This window comes from Ranitomeya variabilis, chromosome 2 (genome assembly GCF_051348905.1).
Source record: "Ranitomeya variabilis isolate aRanVar5 chromosome 2, aRanVar5.hap1, whole genome shotgun sequence".
Classification (NCBI taxonomy): Eukaryota; Metazoa; Chordata; class Amphibia; order Anura; family Dendrobatidae; genus Ranitomeya; species Ranitomeya variabilis.
In genome coordinates, this window is record NC_135233.1 from 737,806,698 (window position 1) to 737,825,988 (window position 19,291).

The 19,291-nt window shown below is 45.1% G+C and overlaps 1 protein-coding gene across 3 annotated transcripts in view; it reads right to left on the reverse strand.

Annotated features, from left to right (window-relative positions):
* MTRES1 (mitochondrial transcription rescue factor 1) overlaps positions 1-17,293 on the reverse strand; it is a 56,080-nt gene extending 38,787 nt beyond the window's left edge. Inside the window, exon 1 of one of the 3 annotated variants that reach the window (XM_077289623.1) lies at positions 17,171-17,293. In XM_077289623.1, the coding sequence (XP_077145738.1) occupies positions 17,171-17,184 (14 nt within the window). In that variant the 5' untranslated portion in view covers positions 17,185-17,293. The remainder of the gene's footprint in view (positions 1-17,170) is intronic. The other 2 variants (XM_077289624.1, XM_077289622.1) reach the window with 2 other exon arrangements.
* Positions 17,294-19,291: the final 1,998 nt, after the last annotated feature.

Below are 19,291 nucleotides of genomic sequence, written 5' to 3' on the forward strand. Positions count from 1 at the left end.
GCTTCCCAAGATTTTTTAAGAAGTGCATCTGATTTTCTGTCCATAGGATCAGACAAGGAGCCCGCATCCTCTACAGGTAAGGAGGAACGGCGATAGGTGGATGCTACAGCCGCATCAACTTTAGGCACTTTAGACCAAGTGGCCAAGTCCTCATCATCAAAGGGGTACCGCCTCTTACATGATACCGGCACAAACCCCTTTTGTCCCTTACTCCATTCTTTTTTAATGAGGTCCTTAATGGCCTGATTTACAGGGAACACATGACCCTTCCGCTGAGAAAGACCTGCGAACATAACGTCCTGAGGCGTCTGAGGTTCCTTAAGGTACCTTCACACTAAACAACTTTCCAACGAGAACGACAACGATCCGTGACGTTGTAGCGTCCTGGATAGCGATCTCGTTGAGTTTGACACGCAGCAGCGATCTGGATCCCGCTGTTATATCGCTGGTCGGAGCTAAAAGTCTGGAACTTTATTTGGTTGCTAGATCGGCGTGTATCGTCATGTTTGACAGCAAAAGCAACGATGTCAGCAATGTTTTTACATGGAGCGTGAACGATAAGTGAGTCGCCGTTACGTTACTGGATCGCTCCTGCATCGTTCTGGAGTTGCTGTGTTTGACGTCTCTACAGCGACCTAAACAGCGACGGTCCAGCGATCTAGTTTAGGTCGGATCATTGTCTATATCGCTGGAGCGTCGCTTAGTGTAACGGTACCTTTAGACTCTGATAACCCCATTGTTCCTCTTACTGACAACTAAATTATTCACACTGTCAGTAGGAAAACAGACATAATCTTCCTCATCCGAGGAACCCGAATTCTGAGAGATGTCAGAATCAATCTCCCCACTTTCTGCTGACGTGTCCGCTCTAGGTGAAGGTTCTCTCCTACTTCTCCTCTCCATATTCATAGACGGACCACCTCCTAAGGACTGAAGCTCTTCTCGGATTATGAGACGTATCTCATTCATTTTGACCGAACTTTCCTGCTGTAAGGTGTTATCTATACAATTCTGACACAATTTCTTTATATAGGAGTCAGGTAGAGGCTCGGTACATATTGCACACTGCTTGTGCTTAGATTTTCCTGTCCGTTTTGCCTACAAAAACACAAGTATAAGAGACTACCATAAGCCTCTATGAAGCTGTGTATACACTCACCCGGAAATAAAATTATATACCGGCTGCCGGGTTGTCAGATCGGCCTGAGTTGTAGAACGAGAGGACTTTTTTGCTGACTTGTCAGTGGAGTCACTCACTTTCGAGTGTCCACTGCTTTTCTTTCTGGCATCACCACTAAGCAGGATTAACTCCTCCAGTGGGCGCTCAATATCCTCCTGAGACGACATGTTGCGCATAGCTTAGTGTCTCAGTCTGCCTTATATAGTGTAGATAAACCAAGGATGTCCCACAATACTAATCTGGCACTTCAAAACAATTTGAACAACAGACTGGGAAACTCAGAGGCATTAACCCCCAAGCCCAAAGAAGAGAACCAAAAGATGTCAAAGAACAAATCTATATTTATTGACATATAAAAGACTGGGAACATATGATACAAAAATTACCTAGGAGAGACCAGACTATGATCTGCATACTATGAAGTAATAATATACCCAGGGTTAGTTCAGAATCACAGCACAAATACGCTAATGCTACCAGGAATGTGCCCAATATATGATAAGCAATAGTAAGTGCGTGTTTGAATCAGGCATGTCTGCTAAGTGCATATGACGTGAAGTATAAGACATAAGATGTGAAACAATAGCGGCATTACCTTACTGAGAGAGATCCCTGGTATATAGAGCAAATGAATAAGATAGTGCAGGATGGCCCGGTCTTCCTCCCTCGCCCCGAGGCGCGTTTCGCCCTTAGCTTCTTCCGGGGGCGTGCCCAAGGGATGGTGAGAGGGATCTTTTAAATAAGTGGCAACCAATGGCCGTGAAGAAAGAGGGAGAGCTAAATAGAGCCTATCCAATGAAATTCCAAGCACCGAGTGACGAAAGTAAACAGGGGGAATGGAGAGAACGTAATGGATGTGCTTTGAACTCCGCCAATCTATGTATGCCCAGACGCCACAAATGAATAAAACGGCGCGTGCGGTCATCACCGTCATCCATGATAAAGCACTTCCGTGTGCGCGCTCCCTGAATCACGCACATGATTGTGCATAACCTCAGAATGGAGCGCCTTGGGAAGAGCATGGTGACGCGACCGACTGCGCACGCGCACTATCACTGTGGGGCTGGCTAATGGACGCAATGAAGGTGATGAATAAATAGATGAAAATAAGTGCCCTAAACTTATGTGCCATATAAAGTGAAGGGAAGTGAAGGGGCATGGCCGTCACCAAAGGACACAAGGTGAAAAATAGAAGTGCACTATGATAATCTAATTTGACATTTTAATAATAATAAAGATAAATAGCATAGGATGTATATACATATACACACGGTGTGATGAATATATGTGACAATACATGTGAATAAAAGGACATAAAGTCCATACATAAATATTTAGTTCTAAAATGTACCATTCATATATCCTTACATGAAAAACCCAAACAGAGTATGTAAAATATGCATTAGCATAAACAATACTAGAATATATAAAAAATGAACTAGTTGCAAAAGACTACTGAGTTACACTGTGCAAACTCCATGCAATAGTAATGTCCAATATAACATAGGCGTCCCTCCATATATTATGGTCCTCTTGTGTTATAAAAAGTGATCTTTATACCACGGTCCCCTCTAGGTGCTTGGAAAGGAATTCAAGTATGCAAGGAAGCCTCTTCATGACACAGCGATGGAGCCACCGGATCCTGATATCTCACAATTGAAAAAAGTAGGTGAAAAAATCTTAAAAAATAGACAAGAGGTACAAATTAATATATGCATAAAAACACAGAAATTGATTGAACATGTTACTAAAAGAAAAACCCATCCCTAAAAAAGATGCCTGAAAATAATACTCAATGCACTATGTTATCAAAAATTATAAGAAAGCCGCAAAACCCAAACTTTCATTAAGCCCACCGGGACTGAGGGTGCCTAGTCGGTAGATCCATTTACTTTCTATTTGGGCAAGGATTTTAGCCAGGTCACCCCCTCGTGGTCCGAGAACAACTTGATCAATGGCTTTGATGACTAACCCTCTACCATTGCAATCGTGATGTTGCTTAAAGTGCCTGGGGATACTTTTTAAAGAAGCATCATCCTCACTAGTTTTGGCCTTTTCAATATCTTTAATGTGCTCTCTAGTTCTTACCTTTAATTCTCTTGTGGTTAGGCCTATGTAGACCTTCCCACAAGGACAAGAGGCATGGTAGATCACTCCAACCGAGGTACAGGTGAGATGTTTGCGGATATTGTAGCAGCGTGATCCATTCCAATTGGTGAATGTGGTAGTTCTGGTGTGATTGTAACATCCCTTACATAGACCACAAGGAAAGAAGCCCGGAGATCCAGTTCGGTTGACACGATTGGTGACCGTCCTAATGGATTCATAAGGACTAATTGGTGGATTGTATTCGTCAAAGTCATCCAAAACTCCCTACTTTTTATCTTGTTCCTAAGCTGCACAAGAATGCTTTGGATCCACCCGGTCGCCCGATAGTATCAGGTAATGATGGACCTTGCGAACTCATTGCTGACATTGTGGATTACTTTATTAAACCTTTGGTCACCAATTTGCCTTCTTACATTAGGGACACCACGTCGGCCTTGCAACGGCTAGATCAGTTGTATTTGGATGACAACATGATCATTGTCACGGTGTTATGACCCCAATGGCGAGGGTCTCAGAGAAACAAGTAAGTCTGCGACGTACAAAAATCCAGCTCATAGGGCAGTGGTAACTGGGTTGACCATATATCTACTCCTAACGCCAACACTAGCAGTAGCCGGGGAACATGCCTACGTTGGTCGCTAGATGTCTCGCGCCAGCCGGAGGACTAACTACCCCTAGAAGAGGAAAACAAAGACCTCTCTTGACTCCAGAGAATAGACCCCAAAAGTAGGATAGTAGCCCCCCACAAATAATATCGGTGAGGTAAGAGGAAATTACAAACACAGAGATGAACTAGATTTTAGCAAAGAGAGGCCCACTTTACTAATAGCAGAATGTAGTAAGATAACTTATATGGTCAACAAAAACCCTATCAAAATCCACGCTGGAGATTCAAGAACCCCCGAACCGTCTAACGGCCCGGGGGGAGAACACCAGCCACCCTAGAGCTTCCAGCAAGGACAGGAAACAGATTATATACAAGCTGGACAAAAATGCAAACAAAAACAAATAGCAAAAAGCAAGAAAGCAGACTTAGCTTAATCAAGCAGGAACCAGGATCAGAAGACCAGAGCACTACAGATTAGCTCTGATATCAACGTTGCCAGGCATTGAACTGAAGGTCCAGGGAGCTTATATAGCAACACCCCTGACCTAACGACCCAGGTGAGCATACAAGGGATGAATGACATACCCAGAGTAAAATCACTAGTAGCCACTAGAGGGAGCCAAAAGGTAAATTCACAACACACGGCCGACGTGGAGTCCCTTTATACCTCAATTCGCCATACAGATGGTTTAAAGGCAGTAAAACGTTTTCTTGCGTCAAGTTCCCTAGATGGTCAATTGGTGGAATTAATTTAGATTTTTCTTGAGTTTTTGTTAACCCACAATGCCTTCACGTTTAACACCCATACGTACCTGCAATTACAGGGCACTGCGATGGGGGCCACTTGTGCCCCATCGTATGCCAATTTGTTTTTGGGGGCTTGGGAAATGGACATCTTTCAAAATGACCTCATCCGGGGAATCAACAATGTCCACAACTGGATGAGGTACATAGATGATGTCCTGTTTTTATGGGATGGAACACTTGGAGACCTTGACTAATTGATACGTCAACTCAATCACAATGACCTCAACATCAGACTCACTTTTAAATATGGAAGAGAAATGGATTTCCTGGATATCAAGATGCATGTGGGTCCAGATGGTTACATAAACACTGATATATTTAGGAAAACCACATCAACAAACTCTTTTCTACTTGCAGATTCCTCGCATCCACCATCAACAATCCGGGGTATACCTATCGGTCAGTTTCTATGTGCTAAAAGAATTTGTTCAAATGAGGACAACTTCAATGCACAAGCCATAGATCTTACACGTAGATTCATTGATAGAGGCTACAGCAAAAGAACTATCAAGAGAGGTTACCTCAGGGCCGGAAAAGTGACAAGAGACCAACTCTTATATGGTACCCCTCAGATCAATAAAACAGACAATTCTGATCAAGTACGCTTCATCTCCACATACAACAAGGAATGGAGAGGTCTAAAAGACATTATTTGCAAGCACTGGGAGGTTCTATTGGTTGACCCAGTCCTACGTCGGATCTTACCTGCTCAACCATCATTTGTAGCTAGAAGATCAGCTAATCTCAAGGATTTATTAGTCCGTAGTCATTATGAATCCATTAGGACGGTCACCAATCGTGTCAACCGAACTGGATCTCCGGGCTTCTTTCCTTGTGGTCTATGTAAGGGATGTTACAATCACACCAGAACTACCACATTCACCAATTGGAATGGATCACGCTGCTACAATATCCGCAAACATCTCACCTGTACCTCGGTTGGAGTGATCTACCATGCCTCTTGTCCTTGTGGGAAGGTCTACATAGGCCTAACCACAAGAGAATTAAAGGTAAGAACTAGAGAGCACATTAAAGATATTGAAAAGGCCAAAACTAGTGAGGATGATGCTTCTTTAAAAAGTATCCCCAGGCACTTTAAGCAACATCACGATTGCAATGGTAGAGGGTTAGTCATCAAAGCCATTGATCAAGTTGTTCTCGGACCACGAGGGGGTGACCTGGCTAAAATCCTTGCCCAAATAGAAAGTAAATGGATCTACCGACTAGGCACCCTCAGTCCCGGTGGGCTTAATGAAAGTTTGGGTTTTGCGGCTTTCTTATAATTTTTGATAACATAGTGCATTGAGTATTATTTTCAGGCATCTTTTTTAGGGATGGGTTTTTCTTTTAGTAACATGTTCAATCAATTTCTGTGTTTTTATGCATATATTAATTTGTACCTCTTGTCTATTTTTTAAGATTTTTTCACCTACTTTTTTCAATTGTGAGATATCAGGATCCGGTGGCTCCATCGCTGTGTCATGAAGAGGCTTCCTTGCATACTTGAATTCCTTTCCAAGCACCTAGAGGGGACCGTGGTATAAAGATCACTTTTTATAACACAAGAGGACCATAATATATGGAGGGACGCCTATGTTATATTGGACATTACTATTGCATGGAGTTTGCACAGTGTAACTCAGTAGTCTTTTGCAACTAGTTCATTTTTTATATATTCTAGTATTGTTTATGCTAATGCATATTTTACATACTCTGTTTGGGTTTTTCATGTAAGGATATATGAATGGTACATTTTAGAACTAAATATTTATGTATGGACTTTATGTCCTTTTATTCACATGTATTGTCACATATATTCATCACACCGTGTGTATATGTATATACATCCTATGCGATTTATCTTTATTATTATTAAAATGTCAAATTAGATTATCATAGTGCACTTCTATTTTTCACCTTGTGTCCTTTGGTGACGGCCATGCCCCTTCACTTCCCTTCACTTTATATGGCACATAAGTTTAGGGCACTTATTTTCATCTATTTATTCATCACCTTCATTGCGTCCATTAGCCAGCCCCACAGTGATAGTGCGCGTGCGCAGTCGGTCGCGTCACCATGCTCTTCCCAAGGCGCTCCATTCTGAGGTTATGCACAATCATGTGCGTGATTCAGGGAGCGCGCACACGGAAGTGCTTTATCATGGATGACGGTGATGACCGCACGCGCCGTTTTATTCATTTGTGGCGTTTGGGCATACATAGATTGGCGGAGTTCAAAGCACATCCATTACGTTCTCTCCATTCCCCCTGTTTACTTTCGTCACTCGGTGCTTGGAATTTCATTGGATAGGCTCTATTTAGCTCTCCCTCTTTCTTCACGGCCATTGGTTGCCACTTATTTAAAAGATCCCTCTCACCATCCCTTGGGCACGCCCCCGGAAGAAGCGCGCGTCGGGGCGAGGGAGGAAGACCGGGCCATCCTGCACTATCTTATTCATTTGCTCTATATACCAGGGATCTCTCTCAGTAAGGTAATGCCGCTATTGTTTCACATCTTATGTCTTATACTTCACGTCATATGCACTTAGCAGACATGCCTGATTCAAACACGCACTTACTATTGCTTATCATATATTGGGCACATTCCTGGTAGCATTAGCGTATTTGTGCTGTGATTCTGAACTAACCCTGGGTATATTATTACTTCATAGTATGCAGATCATAGTCTGGTCTCTCCTAGGTAATTTTTGTATCATATGTTCCCAGTCTTTTATATGTCAATAAATATAGATTTGTTCTTTGACATCTTTTGGTTCTCTTCTTTGGGCTTGGGGGTTAATGCCTCTGAGTTTCCCAGTCTCTTATATAGTGTAGGTCTGAAAGAACACACCCCTCATTAACTTTTTTTTTTTTTTACCTGTCCAATAGGAGGCCTCAGACATCGTGTCCACCCCATCTGCATACAATGGCGTCCATACAGGAAACACCAGTCAGACCCCGCGCCCCCGGAAGTTCAAGGAACTACTTCCGGGATGCAGACCATACTGCACATGTGCGCACGTCCCCTTCCATGCGGCCGAATCCACTGCCATTGAGGAGGAAGGTGTCTGCTGCAGCCATCGCTATCCTGCACCGGAGACAATGCTGGCGCCAACGGAATCATACCAAGGGGTAAGCCTTACAGCCCCCCATACAGTAGCCACTTACCGGCTTATTGCCGAAGGGAAATCCTGCAACATGCGGTGGAGCGCTACAACCTTCTCCCAGCAGGGAGACTGTTGCCTATGAAACATCCATCCTGATGCGGTCAGAAGAGGGGGGAGCCAGCAGGAACATTCCCCCGTCTCTGATACTCGCTCTGGAGCCCCTGCCGCTCAGCAGAGACGTACAGGCGGCAGTCCAGGCGAGCTTTCCTCTTCTTTAACTTGCAGAGATTCTCTCTGAGGGTTCCCATCTAGGAACAGGAAACCAACTGAGGAGCGAGGGGGGGCCGCCCCTTTTATCTCTCTGTAGGTTTCCTGTTCCTAGGGGCGGATCCCCTCTCTCTAGTAGGTGCTGTCGTGGCGAATAGAAAAAAATAAACCAACAATATACCACACCTGCCCGGCTTACAGTCAGTATCACGCAGTTTACAAAGGGGAGTGCTGCTAAAGTGTCTGCCACCGGCTGTAAACTACTGGGAAATGAATGAAAGAAACTCTGGGAGCGGAGCTTCAGCGACTAGCGGTGATGTCTCCGAAGCTCCACTCCCAGCGTTTCATTCATTCTCAAGTAGTTTACAGCAGGGAGCAGTCGCATTAGCAGCGCTCCCCGTTGTAAACTGTACATTCCCCTAGATACGGATTACTGCGTGGGACTGACTGTACGCTGGACAGGCATGGTATATTGTTGGTTTATTTTTTTGACTTTTTTTTCCAGGAGATCGAGGGCTTCACTTGGAATGGCAGACTAATAAAGATAGAAAAAATGTGTTTATTGTTTTATTTCATTAAAAGACTATTAACTACTCTAGGATTAGAAATGGATAGGTGTCTTATTGACACCTCTCCATTACTAAGCCGGCTTAATGTCACCTAACAATAGGAAGGTGATATTAACCCCTCATTACCCTAATTGCCAACCCTACAGGGCAAGTGTGAAGAACCGGGCAAAGCTCCATAATTGGCGCACCTAAGAGATGCACCTTTTCTCGGCAGCTGCAGCTTTTTTTTTATGCTGGGGGGATCCCATATCCATGGCCCCTTACCAGCCTGAGAATAGCAGCCCGCACCTGTGAGTTTTGCCGGGTTGGTTGTAAAATATAGGGGGGACCCCACGTCGCCTTTTTTTTTTTTTTTCATTCATTTTCCCCTGCTCGCGCTGCTGCCGGCCAAGCAGAGGAGAACGGATGACAGCCGGCTTCAGCACCTCAAGCAGGGGAACAGTGCTTACTGGAGCGCTGTTTCCCGGGGGCCGTCCATGTGGTCCTGATGCGGCACACGGTTGCCACACGGATGTATCACACGGACATCTCCAGTACCGTGTTTACCGGTAATATCAGGACGTGTGAAACTGGCCTTATTGAGATTTGGGATTTTGGTCACTACCTTTAAGGTATGTGCACACGTTGCAGATTTGTCTGTGGAATTTTCTGCACAGATTCTGCATCTTTTTGCAGAAAACGCAAGTAAAAATCGGCACGGATTTGATGCGTTTTTTTCATGCGGATTTGTATGCGTTTTTGAAAGCTAAATAAAGATATATTATTGAACAACAAAAAAAAGAACTGTGATGTAATTTCTTGTCCAACCTTTTCATTTACATACTCCATTGAAGAATAATGTTTACATACAAAGATGGATAGATCGATCTACAGATAGATCGATAGATAATACCAAGCCCGATGTTTAGTAATAAACATAATAAAATGGTACATAAAGCGTTAAAGACACACAAAATCTGCGTTAGGCCGGGGTCACACTTGCGAGAAACTCGCACCTCAATACCCGGCCGCCGGCACTCAGGACCGGAGCATTCAGCTGCATAGAAATACATGCATCTGCTCGCTCCGGTCCTGAGTGCCGGTGGTAGTGTCAGGTATTGATGCGAGAGACTCGTGCAAATTTCTCACAAGTGTGACCCGGACTTAAACGCAATATCTGTCATCTAAAAAAAAAAAATGGTGTGGGCTCCGGCGCAATTTTTTTGCGCCAGAGAGGGAAATCCAGCGACTAGGGGCCAATACCCATGGATCTTCCCAGGCTATGAAAATCAGCCCGCAGCTGTATATTTAGACTTTACTGGCTAAAAAAACGATGTGGGGTCCCCCCCATTATTAATAGCCAGAAAAGGCTTTGCAGACAGCTGCGGGCTGATATTCATTCCCTAGGAAGGGACCATGGATATTGCCCCCCCCCCCCCCCCGGCTACAAACACCAGCTCACAGCCACCCCAGAAATTGCGCATTTGTAAGATGCGCCAACTCCAGCACTTAGCCTCTCTTTTACCAACTGCCATGTAGCGGTGACATATGGGGTAATAGGTGACATTAACCACCTTTGAATTGTAAGGTGACATCAAGCCGGCTTCGTAATGGAGAGGCATCAATAAGACACCTATCCATTTCTAATCCTACAGTTATTAATGGGTTAAATAAACACACACACACACACACACACACATGCAGAATAAAGTATTTTAACCCCTTATCGACCTCCGCCGTACTATTACTGTGGAGGTCAGATCCCCCGTTTTGATGTGGGCTCCGGCGCTGAGCCCACCTCAAAGCCGGGACAGGTCAGCTATTTTGAACAGCTGACATGTGCCCGCAATAGCGGCGGGTGAAATCGCGATTCACCTGCCGCTATTAACTAGTTAAATGCCGCTGTCAAATGCTGACAGCGGCATTTAACCGGCGCTTCCCTCCTCAAATGAGCGCATCACCGACCCCTGTCACATGATCGGGGGTCAGCGATGCGTTTGAGACCTCTATGGTTACTGATGCCGGATTGCTATGAGCGCCACCCTGTGGTCGGCGTTCATAGCAAGCCGCCTGCAATTCAGCTACATAGGAGCAATCTGCTGATCGCTGCTATGTAGCAGAGCCGATCAGACTTTGCCAGCTTCTAGCCTCCATGGAGGCTATTGAAGCATGGTAAAAGTAAAAAAAAAAATAAAAAATGAAAAAAAATAAACTATGAAAGTTTAAATCTCGCCCCATTGAAAATAATTAAAAAAAAATTGGTATCGCCGAGTTCAGAATCGCCCGATCAATAAAAAAAAAAAAAAAAAGGATTAGCCTGATCGCTAAACAGCCTAGCGAGAAAAAAAAAATTGAAATGCCAGAATTATGGTTTTTTGGTCGCCGCGACATTGCATTAAAATGTAATAACAGGCGATCAAAAGAACGTATCTGCACCAAAATGGTATCATTAAAAACGCCAGCTCGGCACGCAAAAAAAAATAAGCCCTCATCTGACCCCAGATCACGAAAAATGGAGACGCTACGGGTATTGGAAGATTAACTTTTTTTTTTTAAGCAAAGTTTGAAATCACAGCTGCCGGAGATCAGTAACCATAGAGGTCTCAAGGACGTCTATGGTTACCATTCTGAAGCATCGCCGACCTCCGATCATGTGACGGGGGTCGGCGATGTCATTTCCGGCTGCCCGGCCGGATGCGGTAGTTAAATGCCGCTGTCTGTGTTTGACAGCGGCATTTAACTAGTTGATAGTGGCGGGTGAATCGCGATTTCACCAGCCGCTATTGCGGGCACATGTCAGCTGTTCAAAACAGCTGACATGTCCCGGCTTTGATGCGGGCTCACTGCACTATCCCGTCCGATGTCAGTAAGGGGTTAATAACGTGTCCCACGACGATCTCCCTATAGAGCTGTCACATCAGGAGATGTCAGTGACACACTGACAGGAGACAATGGCACCTGCAGTGTTATCACTGAGGGTTCAATGGCCTCTCACTTTACGACACTGCTGTGAGAGATTTTCCAACGCAGCAGTGCCGCAAGTGACAGTATGAACTCTGCACTCACAGTGGCGGAGGGATACAGTGTGGAAGAATACTTTCTGTCATTGTATCCCGGAGGCCCGGGAGAGCGGTCGCATCTGCCAATTTGACAGCTCTCCACGGGAGATCGTCATGGGATACTCGTTATTAAATGGATTACATCAGATCAGGGAGTATACTGTTGGTTTATTATTTTTAATTTTTTTTTTCCTTTACAGTTGATCGAGGGCTTCGGAGATTAGCTGTATGGTGAGTATGTACTGTATGTCTATATGTATGTACTGCATATGTGTGTGTATGTGTTTGTTTTTGTTTTTTTACACACTTGAACACAGTAGCCGGATGATGGGACTTACTGTCCCATCATCCGGCTACCTGTCACTGTAGCAGGCATAGCTGGATGGGACTAGTAGTCCCTACACACACACAGAGCTCCGCACACACACACTTCCCCCTCCTGATCTGCAGCATTTCTCGCAGGCACATCCGCAGATCTTTTTTAAACCTGCAGTTTTGCTGCAGATTGGCTTGACACAATGGAAGTCAATGGACGCAGAAACACTTAGCCTAAGGCCGGAGTCACACTACAGCGAGATGCGGCCGAGTCTCGCAGGTTAAAACCAAGCTCTGGCACCGGCACTCCGGAGTGGAGCGTGCAGCTCCATGTATTGCTGTGCGGCCGCATGCTCCGCTCCGGAGTGCCGATGCCAGAGCTTGGTTTTAACCTGCGAGACTCGGCCGTATCTCGCCGTGTGTGATCCCGGCCTTACAGAGCGCAGCAGTTAATGACAAACTCAACTCACCTTCTGCACTCTGCATAAGCAGCACCAGGCAGTTACGCAGGTGCAGACATTGATCATTTGACATTAGGGTCGGCGTGGGTTGTAAAACTTTGAGCCGCCAAGGAAATTAGCAACTGTCTTAATGCTCCTGTATTTCCCATCCCAAATGCCACTGCATGGAGAATGTTGGTTTTTGTTTAAGGCTCTGTTCACATTACTACATCTACTATTCTATGTACCGTATGCTGGCAAATACAGGTCCTTCTCAAAAAATTAGCATATAGTGTAAAATTTCATTATTTACCATAATGTAATGATTACAATTAAACTTTCATATATTATAGATTCATTATCCACCAACTGAAATTTGTCAGGTCTTTTATTGTTTTAATACTGATGATTTTGGCATACAACTCCTGAAAACCCAAAAAACCTGTCTCAATAAATTAGCATATTTCACCTGTCCAATCAAATAAAAGTGTTTTTTAATAACAAACAAAAAAAACATCAAATAATAATGTTCAGTTATGCACTCAATACTTGGTCGGGAATCCTTTGGCAGAAATGACTGCTTCAATGCGGCGTGGCATGGAGGCAATCAGCCTGTGACCCTGCTGAGATGTTATGGAGGCCCAGGATGCTTCAATAGCGGCCTTAAGCTCATCCAGAGTGTTGGGTCTTGCGTCTCTCAACTTTCTCTTCACAATATCCCACAGATTCTCTATGGGGTTCAGGTCAGGAGAGTTGGCAGGCCAATTGAGCACAGTAATACCATGGTCAGTAAACCATTTACCAGTGGTTTTGGCACTGTGAGCAGGTGCCAGGTCGTGCTGAAAAATGAAATCTTCATCTCCATAAAGCATTTCAGCCGATGGAAGCATGAAGTGCTCCAAAATCTCCTGATAGCTAGCTGCATTGACCCTGCCCTTGATGAAACACAGTGGACCAACACCAGCAGCTGACATGGCACCCCACACCATCACTGACTGTGGGTACTTGACACTGGACTTCAGGCATTTTGGCATTTCCTTCTCCCCAGTCTTCCTCCAGACTCTGGCACCTTGATTTCCGAATGACATGCAAAATTTGCTTTCATCAGAAAAAAGTACCTGGGACCACTTAGCAACAGTCCAGTGCTGCTTCTCTGTAGCCCAGGTCAGGCGCTTCTGCACCTGTAGCCCATTTCCTGCACACGCCTGTGCACGGTGGCTCTGGATGTTTCCACACCAGACTCAGTCCACTGCTTCCTCAGGTTCCCCAAGGTCTGGAATCGGTCCTTCTCCACAATCTTCCTCAGGGTCCGGTCACCTCTTCTCGTTGTACAGCGTTTTCTGCCACATTGTTTCCTTCTCTGGGAACTCTGGGAACAGCCTATTTGTTGAGAAATTTCTTTCTGGGTCTTACCCTCTTGCTTGAGGGTGTCAATGATGGCCTTCTTGACATCTGTCAGGTCGCTAGTCTTACCCATGATGGGGGTTTTGAGTAATGAACCAGGCAGGGAGTTTTTAAAAGCCTCAGGTATCTTTTGCATGTGTTTAGAGTTAATTAGTTGATTCAGAAGTTTAGGGTAATAGGTCGTTTAGAGAACCTTTTCTTGATATGCTAATTTATTGAGACAGGTTTTTTGGGTTATCAGGAGTTGTATGCCAAAATCATCAGTATTAAAACAATAAAAGACCTGACAAATTTCAGTTGGTGGATAATGAATCTATAATATATGAAAGTTTAATTGTAATCATTACATTATGGTAAATAATGAAATTTTACACTATATGCTAATTTTTTTGAGAAGGACCTGTACAAGCCAGACGTAGAGCTGCACTCAACTAATGTAACACTATAGACTTATTAGATAATGCTACAGTTTTCAAACAAAAAATAAGCCATTACATACCAAGTACTCCTCCGTGGCATTACACCTTATAACTTCCTTACTATATATACACAACTCCTGAAATAACTTGACATATGTAGTAATATCAACATATTCAGTAATTCTTTTGAAAATCATATTCCCAGGATATGCAATCATACTCATCGAAGGTGTATACCTCCTAAGACACACAAATATCCTAAAGCACAAGAGTACAGGTACACCCTTTAGGTGGAACAAGCCAACATTTGCACAGGAGGAAGCTGCTAGAGATACAGCAGGTAAAGACTACTCTCAGGGATGCACATTTATTAATGTGATAATGAACACTCAATAAGAGATAAGGTCACAGAAACTAAAAGAACAGATTCACCAACTAATGAAGAGCATTCTTAATTACCAAAGGTAACATCAACATAAATGTTTGTATGTGACTGCTCAGCCATATAAAATGATGGATGAGACGGCCAACAATATCGGTTGTGGATGGATTTGACTGCCTCCAACACACTATTGAAAATATTACAACTGAACCAACACTTTACAGGCAATCTGTCACCAAGTTGCTACTGCCCTTGTCAGCATAAAGTGGTGAGAGATTCCGATTCCATTGCTGGATCATGTTTCATGAAATCACGGTTTTTCTGCTGCAGTGGGAGTTGTGCCCGCAGTAGAATTGGTGTGAATTCAGCCACATCCGTAATCTGTGGCCATTGGACAGGAGCCCCAAGTACCACCTTGTAGATCGCGGCATCTACGACTCTGTTTAGCTGGTCTGGTGCAACGTCAACATCATGCCATCAAAAACAATGCCACAGATGCCAACTGGTAGAAGGTGATTTTCCCAGCTCACGTCCGAAGGCCACCGATTACTAACCCGGCTGCTTGACCAGGTACTGCGAAATGATTTGCACCAACTCTAGCACACAGTCGTCCTGCTCATGAACTCTTTTGCACAGTTAATTGACAGGAGAGAAAGCAGTCATTCAATCCAGTTGGCGGGGAGCCAGAAGTTCATGAAAACCGAGGGCTCAACTGCACAAACACAGAGAGGGCTTGAGATTCCAGCTCTTGCTTCAATAATTTCGGCAACAGTACTGCAAAAAAACATTACGTGACCCAGCAATGGAATCAGAGTATCTGTCATTACCCTACAAGGCAGCATAAACCCAGTCGCAGAGTAACTATAAGGGATTTTCCGAGAATTAGGTCGAATTTAGGTGTCAATATATCGTGGTCCAAGTATGATTCTCAGGTCTCTTGAGTAGAGTTGAGTGAATTTGTTCGGGTCCCTGCTTATTCGGGAAGCTATAGCGCTTACCGAATAAGCTGCAGAGGGAACTCAGCTTCCTGGATCGCGCCGGCTGATCAGCGCCGCTGCTGCATGTGTCGCGGTTGTGTGACAGTCATGATACATGCATGGAGAGCTGTGTGTGGGCTCACCATGCCTGTATTGTCACAGTGACACAGCCGCGACACATGCAGCTGCCACACCAAACAGCTGATCAGCCGAACGATCCAGGAAGCCGGGTTCCCTCTGCAGCTTATTCAGTAAGTGCTATAGCTTCCCGAATAAGCCCTGACCCGATCAAATTCACTCAACTCTACTCTTGACTCAAACTCAGCAGGCTCGTGTATGAGTCTATGAGGCTGCTGACATGAGAACAGGACAGCCACAGTCAGACCAGAAATCAGGTTTCAGACTTTGTTTCAAGGACATCTGAACTTCACTTTAGTAATGTTTTCAAAGGCAGCTACAGGTGAACACAATGCTGTAGCCTAAAGGTACCTTCACAGTAAGCGACGCTGCAGCGTCGCTGTTTAGTCGCTGTGTAGTCGCTGGAGAGCTGTCACACAGACGGCTCTCCAGCGACCAACGATGCCGAAGTCCCCTGGTAACCAGGGTAAACATCGGGTTACTAAGCGCAGGGCCGCGCTTAGTAACCCGATGTTTACCCTGGTTACCAGCGTAAATGTAAAAAAACAAAAGTACATACTCACCTTCTGCTGTCTGTCACACGTCCCTGGCCGTCTCCTTCCCGCACTGACTGTGAGCGCCGGCCGTAAAGTGAAAGCAGAGCACAGCGGTGACGTCACCGCTGTGCTCTGTACTGCCGGCGCTCACAGTCAGTGCGGGAAGGAGACGGCGAGGGACGTGTGACAGACAGCAGAAGGTGAGTATGTAGTGTTTGTTTTATTACTTTTACAATGGTAACCAGGGTAAACATCGGGTTACTAAGCGTGGCCCTGCGCTTAGTAACCCGATGTTTACCCTGGTTACCACTGTAAAACATCCCTGGCATCGTTGCTTTGGCTGTCAAACACGACGATACACGCCGATCTGACAACCAAATAAAGTTCTGAAATTTCAGCAACGACCAGCGATATCACAGCAGGATCCAGATCGCTGCTGCGTGTCAGACACAACGATATCGCTATCCAGGACGCTGCAACGTCACGGATCGCTATCGTTATCGCTGCAAAATCGGTTAGTTGTGAAGGTACCTTAAGAGTTGAGCATAGTCAGACACGTCTGGTGCCATGTTATCTCCTGTGGAAACAGAGGATATTGAAATCCAAAGTGCCTTAGTTGCCTTTACCCCAACATCTGCATTAGGGGCCCCACTGTAAGGTGGTCACCCTGAAATTGGCAGCTTCACCTCCCTGGAAAGGGCATAATAATATATAGAGCCTGTCTGGTTAATACACAGAAACCCGAGGAGGCTCCTCCAGCTCCCCATGTGATGCAGCAATAAATAGCACTGTGCAATGCTCCCTCTGCGGACTGCCATAGGCGGAGAGCAGTGCCAGCCCCGGTGCCATGGCTGCTCCACAATACTGCGCACTCACCTGAAGAGCCACATACTCACACTCGCCTGAGTGCTGACCTCCCTGCCGCTCGGTGCGTCCCAAGCCTCATTCTCGATCCTCTTCCTGTTCCGCTCCCCAACTTCTACTACTCGGACATGTATGTGTGCGCCACCTGCTGGAGTCTCGCATCAACTACACGCGAGCACTTTTCCCCTAGAATGCCCTAAGTGCTGCACCACCATTGACTACAGAGGGGTCCGTCCGGTTATACCACGGTGTCCGTCAGTTTTTTCTATCAATTGTGACCGAAACGGCAGAAATCAAGAAAGTCCTTTGCTTTGATATATAGAAAAAAAATCATGATTTTGCCTGTATAAATGTATGTGTTGCAGTTTACATAGTGTCCGGTAGATGGCAGTGTGCCTGCATTGTAATCCTCAGTGACTGGATGAGAAGGGAGTCCTCAGTCTATACTAGTTCCCTTATTACTTGCTGCCAAGCACACGGGGCCAGGAGTCTCCAAGATATTCTGATTTATCTGGCCACACAAATCACCATAATATTACAGGACGTTTTTACAGATGTCTCATATGCATCGGGGTTCCTGTTTGTCCGGGTGTTTCCACATAGTGAATAGATTTTCCGCTGCATATTTGCTTGTGGAAAACCCCCTGCTTTTTACAGCTCCAGCATAATGCATGAGATTTTAAAGAGGGTCTTTCACCAAATGTTTATGTTGAAATGAACACAATTCGAGGGCTCACTCACACTGGCTTAGTTCCCTCATGCCAGAGATTTGGGCCAATTATTCTAATAAATTCTGTCAGATTGTCATCTTATTGTGATCTGATTCTCTCACATGAGATAATCGCAGTGGCGGACATACTGCCAATGCAACTGCGTCGGGGCCCCTATAGGCAGGAGCGTACTGCTCATAGCGGCAGAGTATGCAGCCACAATGGTGCCACTCAGTCAAAATTACGAGCGGGAGTGAGAGGGGCCCAGTGTCATGCAGTATCAGGCCCCTCTCCGTCCCATAATCACCTGGATACAGAGAGCCAGAGGCGGGGGGGGGGTTTATATGAGTGTGGAGATTTGGAGTGGGGATGGGGGGATTTAATATGTATGTGTAGGTTTGGAGTGGGGATGGGGGTATTTAATGTGTGTAGGGTTTTGAGGATGCAAAAAGGGAGATGCAGCAGGGCATGTATGAGGGAAAAGTATGGGGGCATGTATGAGGAAACAATATGGGGAAGTGGGTGGCATGTATGAGGAAACAGTATAGGGGGATTGGTGCAGACACAGTATGGTGAGTAGGGGAAAGGTGCAGACAATATGGGGAGCAAATGGGGGAATGTATGTATGAGTAACGATGGGAAAAATGTATGTGGACACAGTATGGGGAGTGAGGGTGATGGGATGTTTGCAGACACAGTATATGGGGTCGCGGGTATGTGTGTGTGAGCAGGCAGTGTAGAGAGTGAGGGGGTAAATATATGAGGAGACAGTATGGTGAACAGGGGAGATGTGAGAGGAGACAGTATGAGGAGGGAAGGGAATTGTGTGAGGAGACAGTATGAGGGGAGAAAAGTGAGTGGGCACAGAATAGAGACTGAGTAGTGCAGGGTAGAAAGGGGGGACAGTGTAAGGGTACAGCCAGGAGGGGACAGTACACCAAGGAGCGGGAGTATGATGAGAGGTACAGTATAGAGACTGGGCCCTATAGGGAGGACACAGTGTGAGAGAACAGTGTGAAGAGGGGTATGTATATATATTACATACATAGATAGAAAGAAGAAAATCTGGCAATTCATCTGCCGTGTACTGTAAAATCACTGCAGGAGCCGACAGGATAGAATAGATGGATTACATACAGTAAGTACATATAGAATACATAGATATATAGATGTCAGTGACAACTACAATTAGTACAGGGTGTGTGCAAATTACTGTTCATGTATTTAATTAATAAAAGATAATTTTTCTGAAAAATATGGTGTGGCCTCCGGCACAATTTTCGTAACTAGCAGAGGGAAAGCCGATGGCTGGGGGCCGGTGTTTATAGCCTGGGAAGGGGATAATACCCATGGAGCTTCCCACACTATTAATATGAGCTCACAACTGTATACGTAGCTTTTCCTGGCTATTAAAATGGGGGAC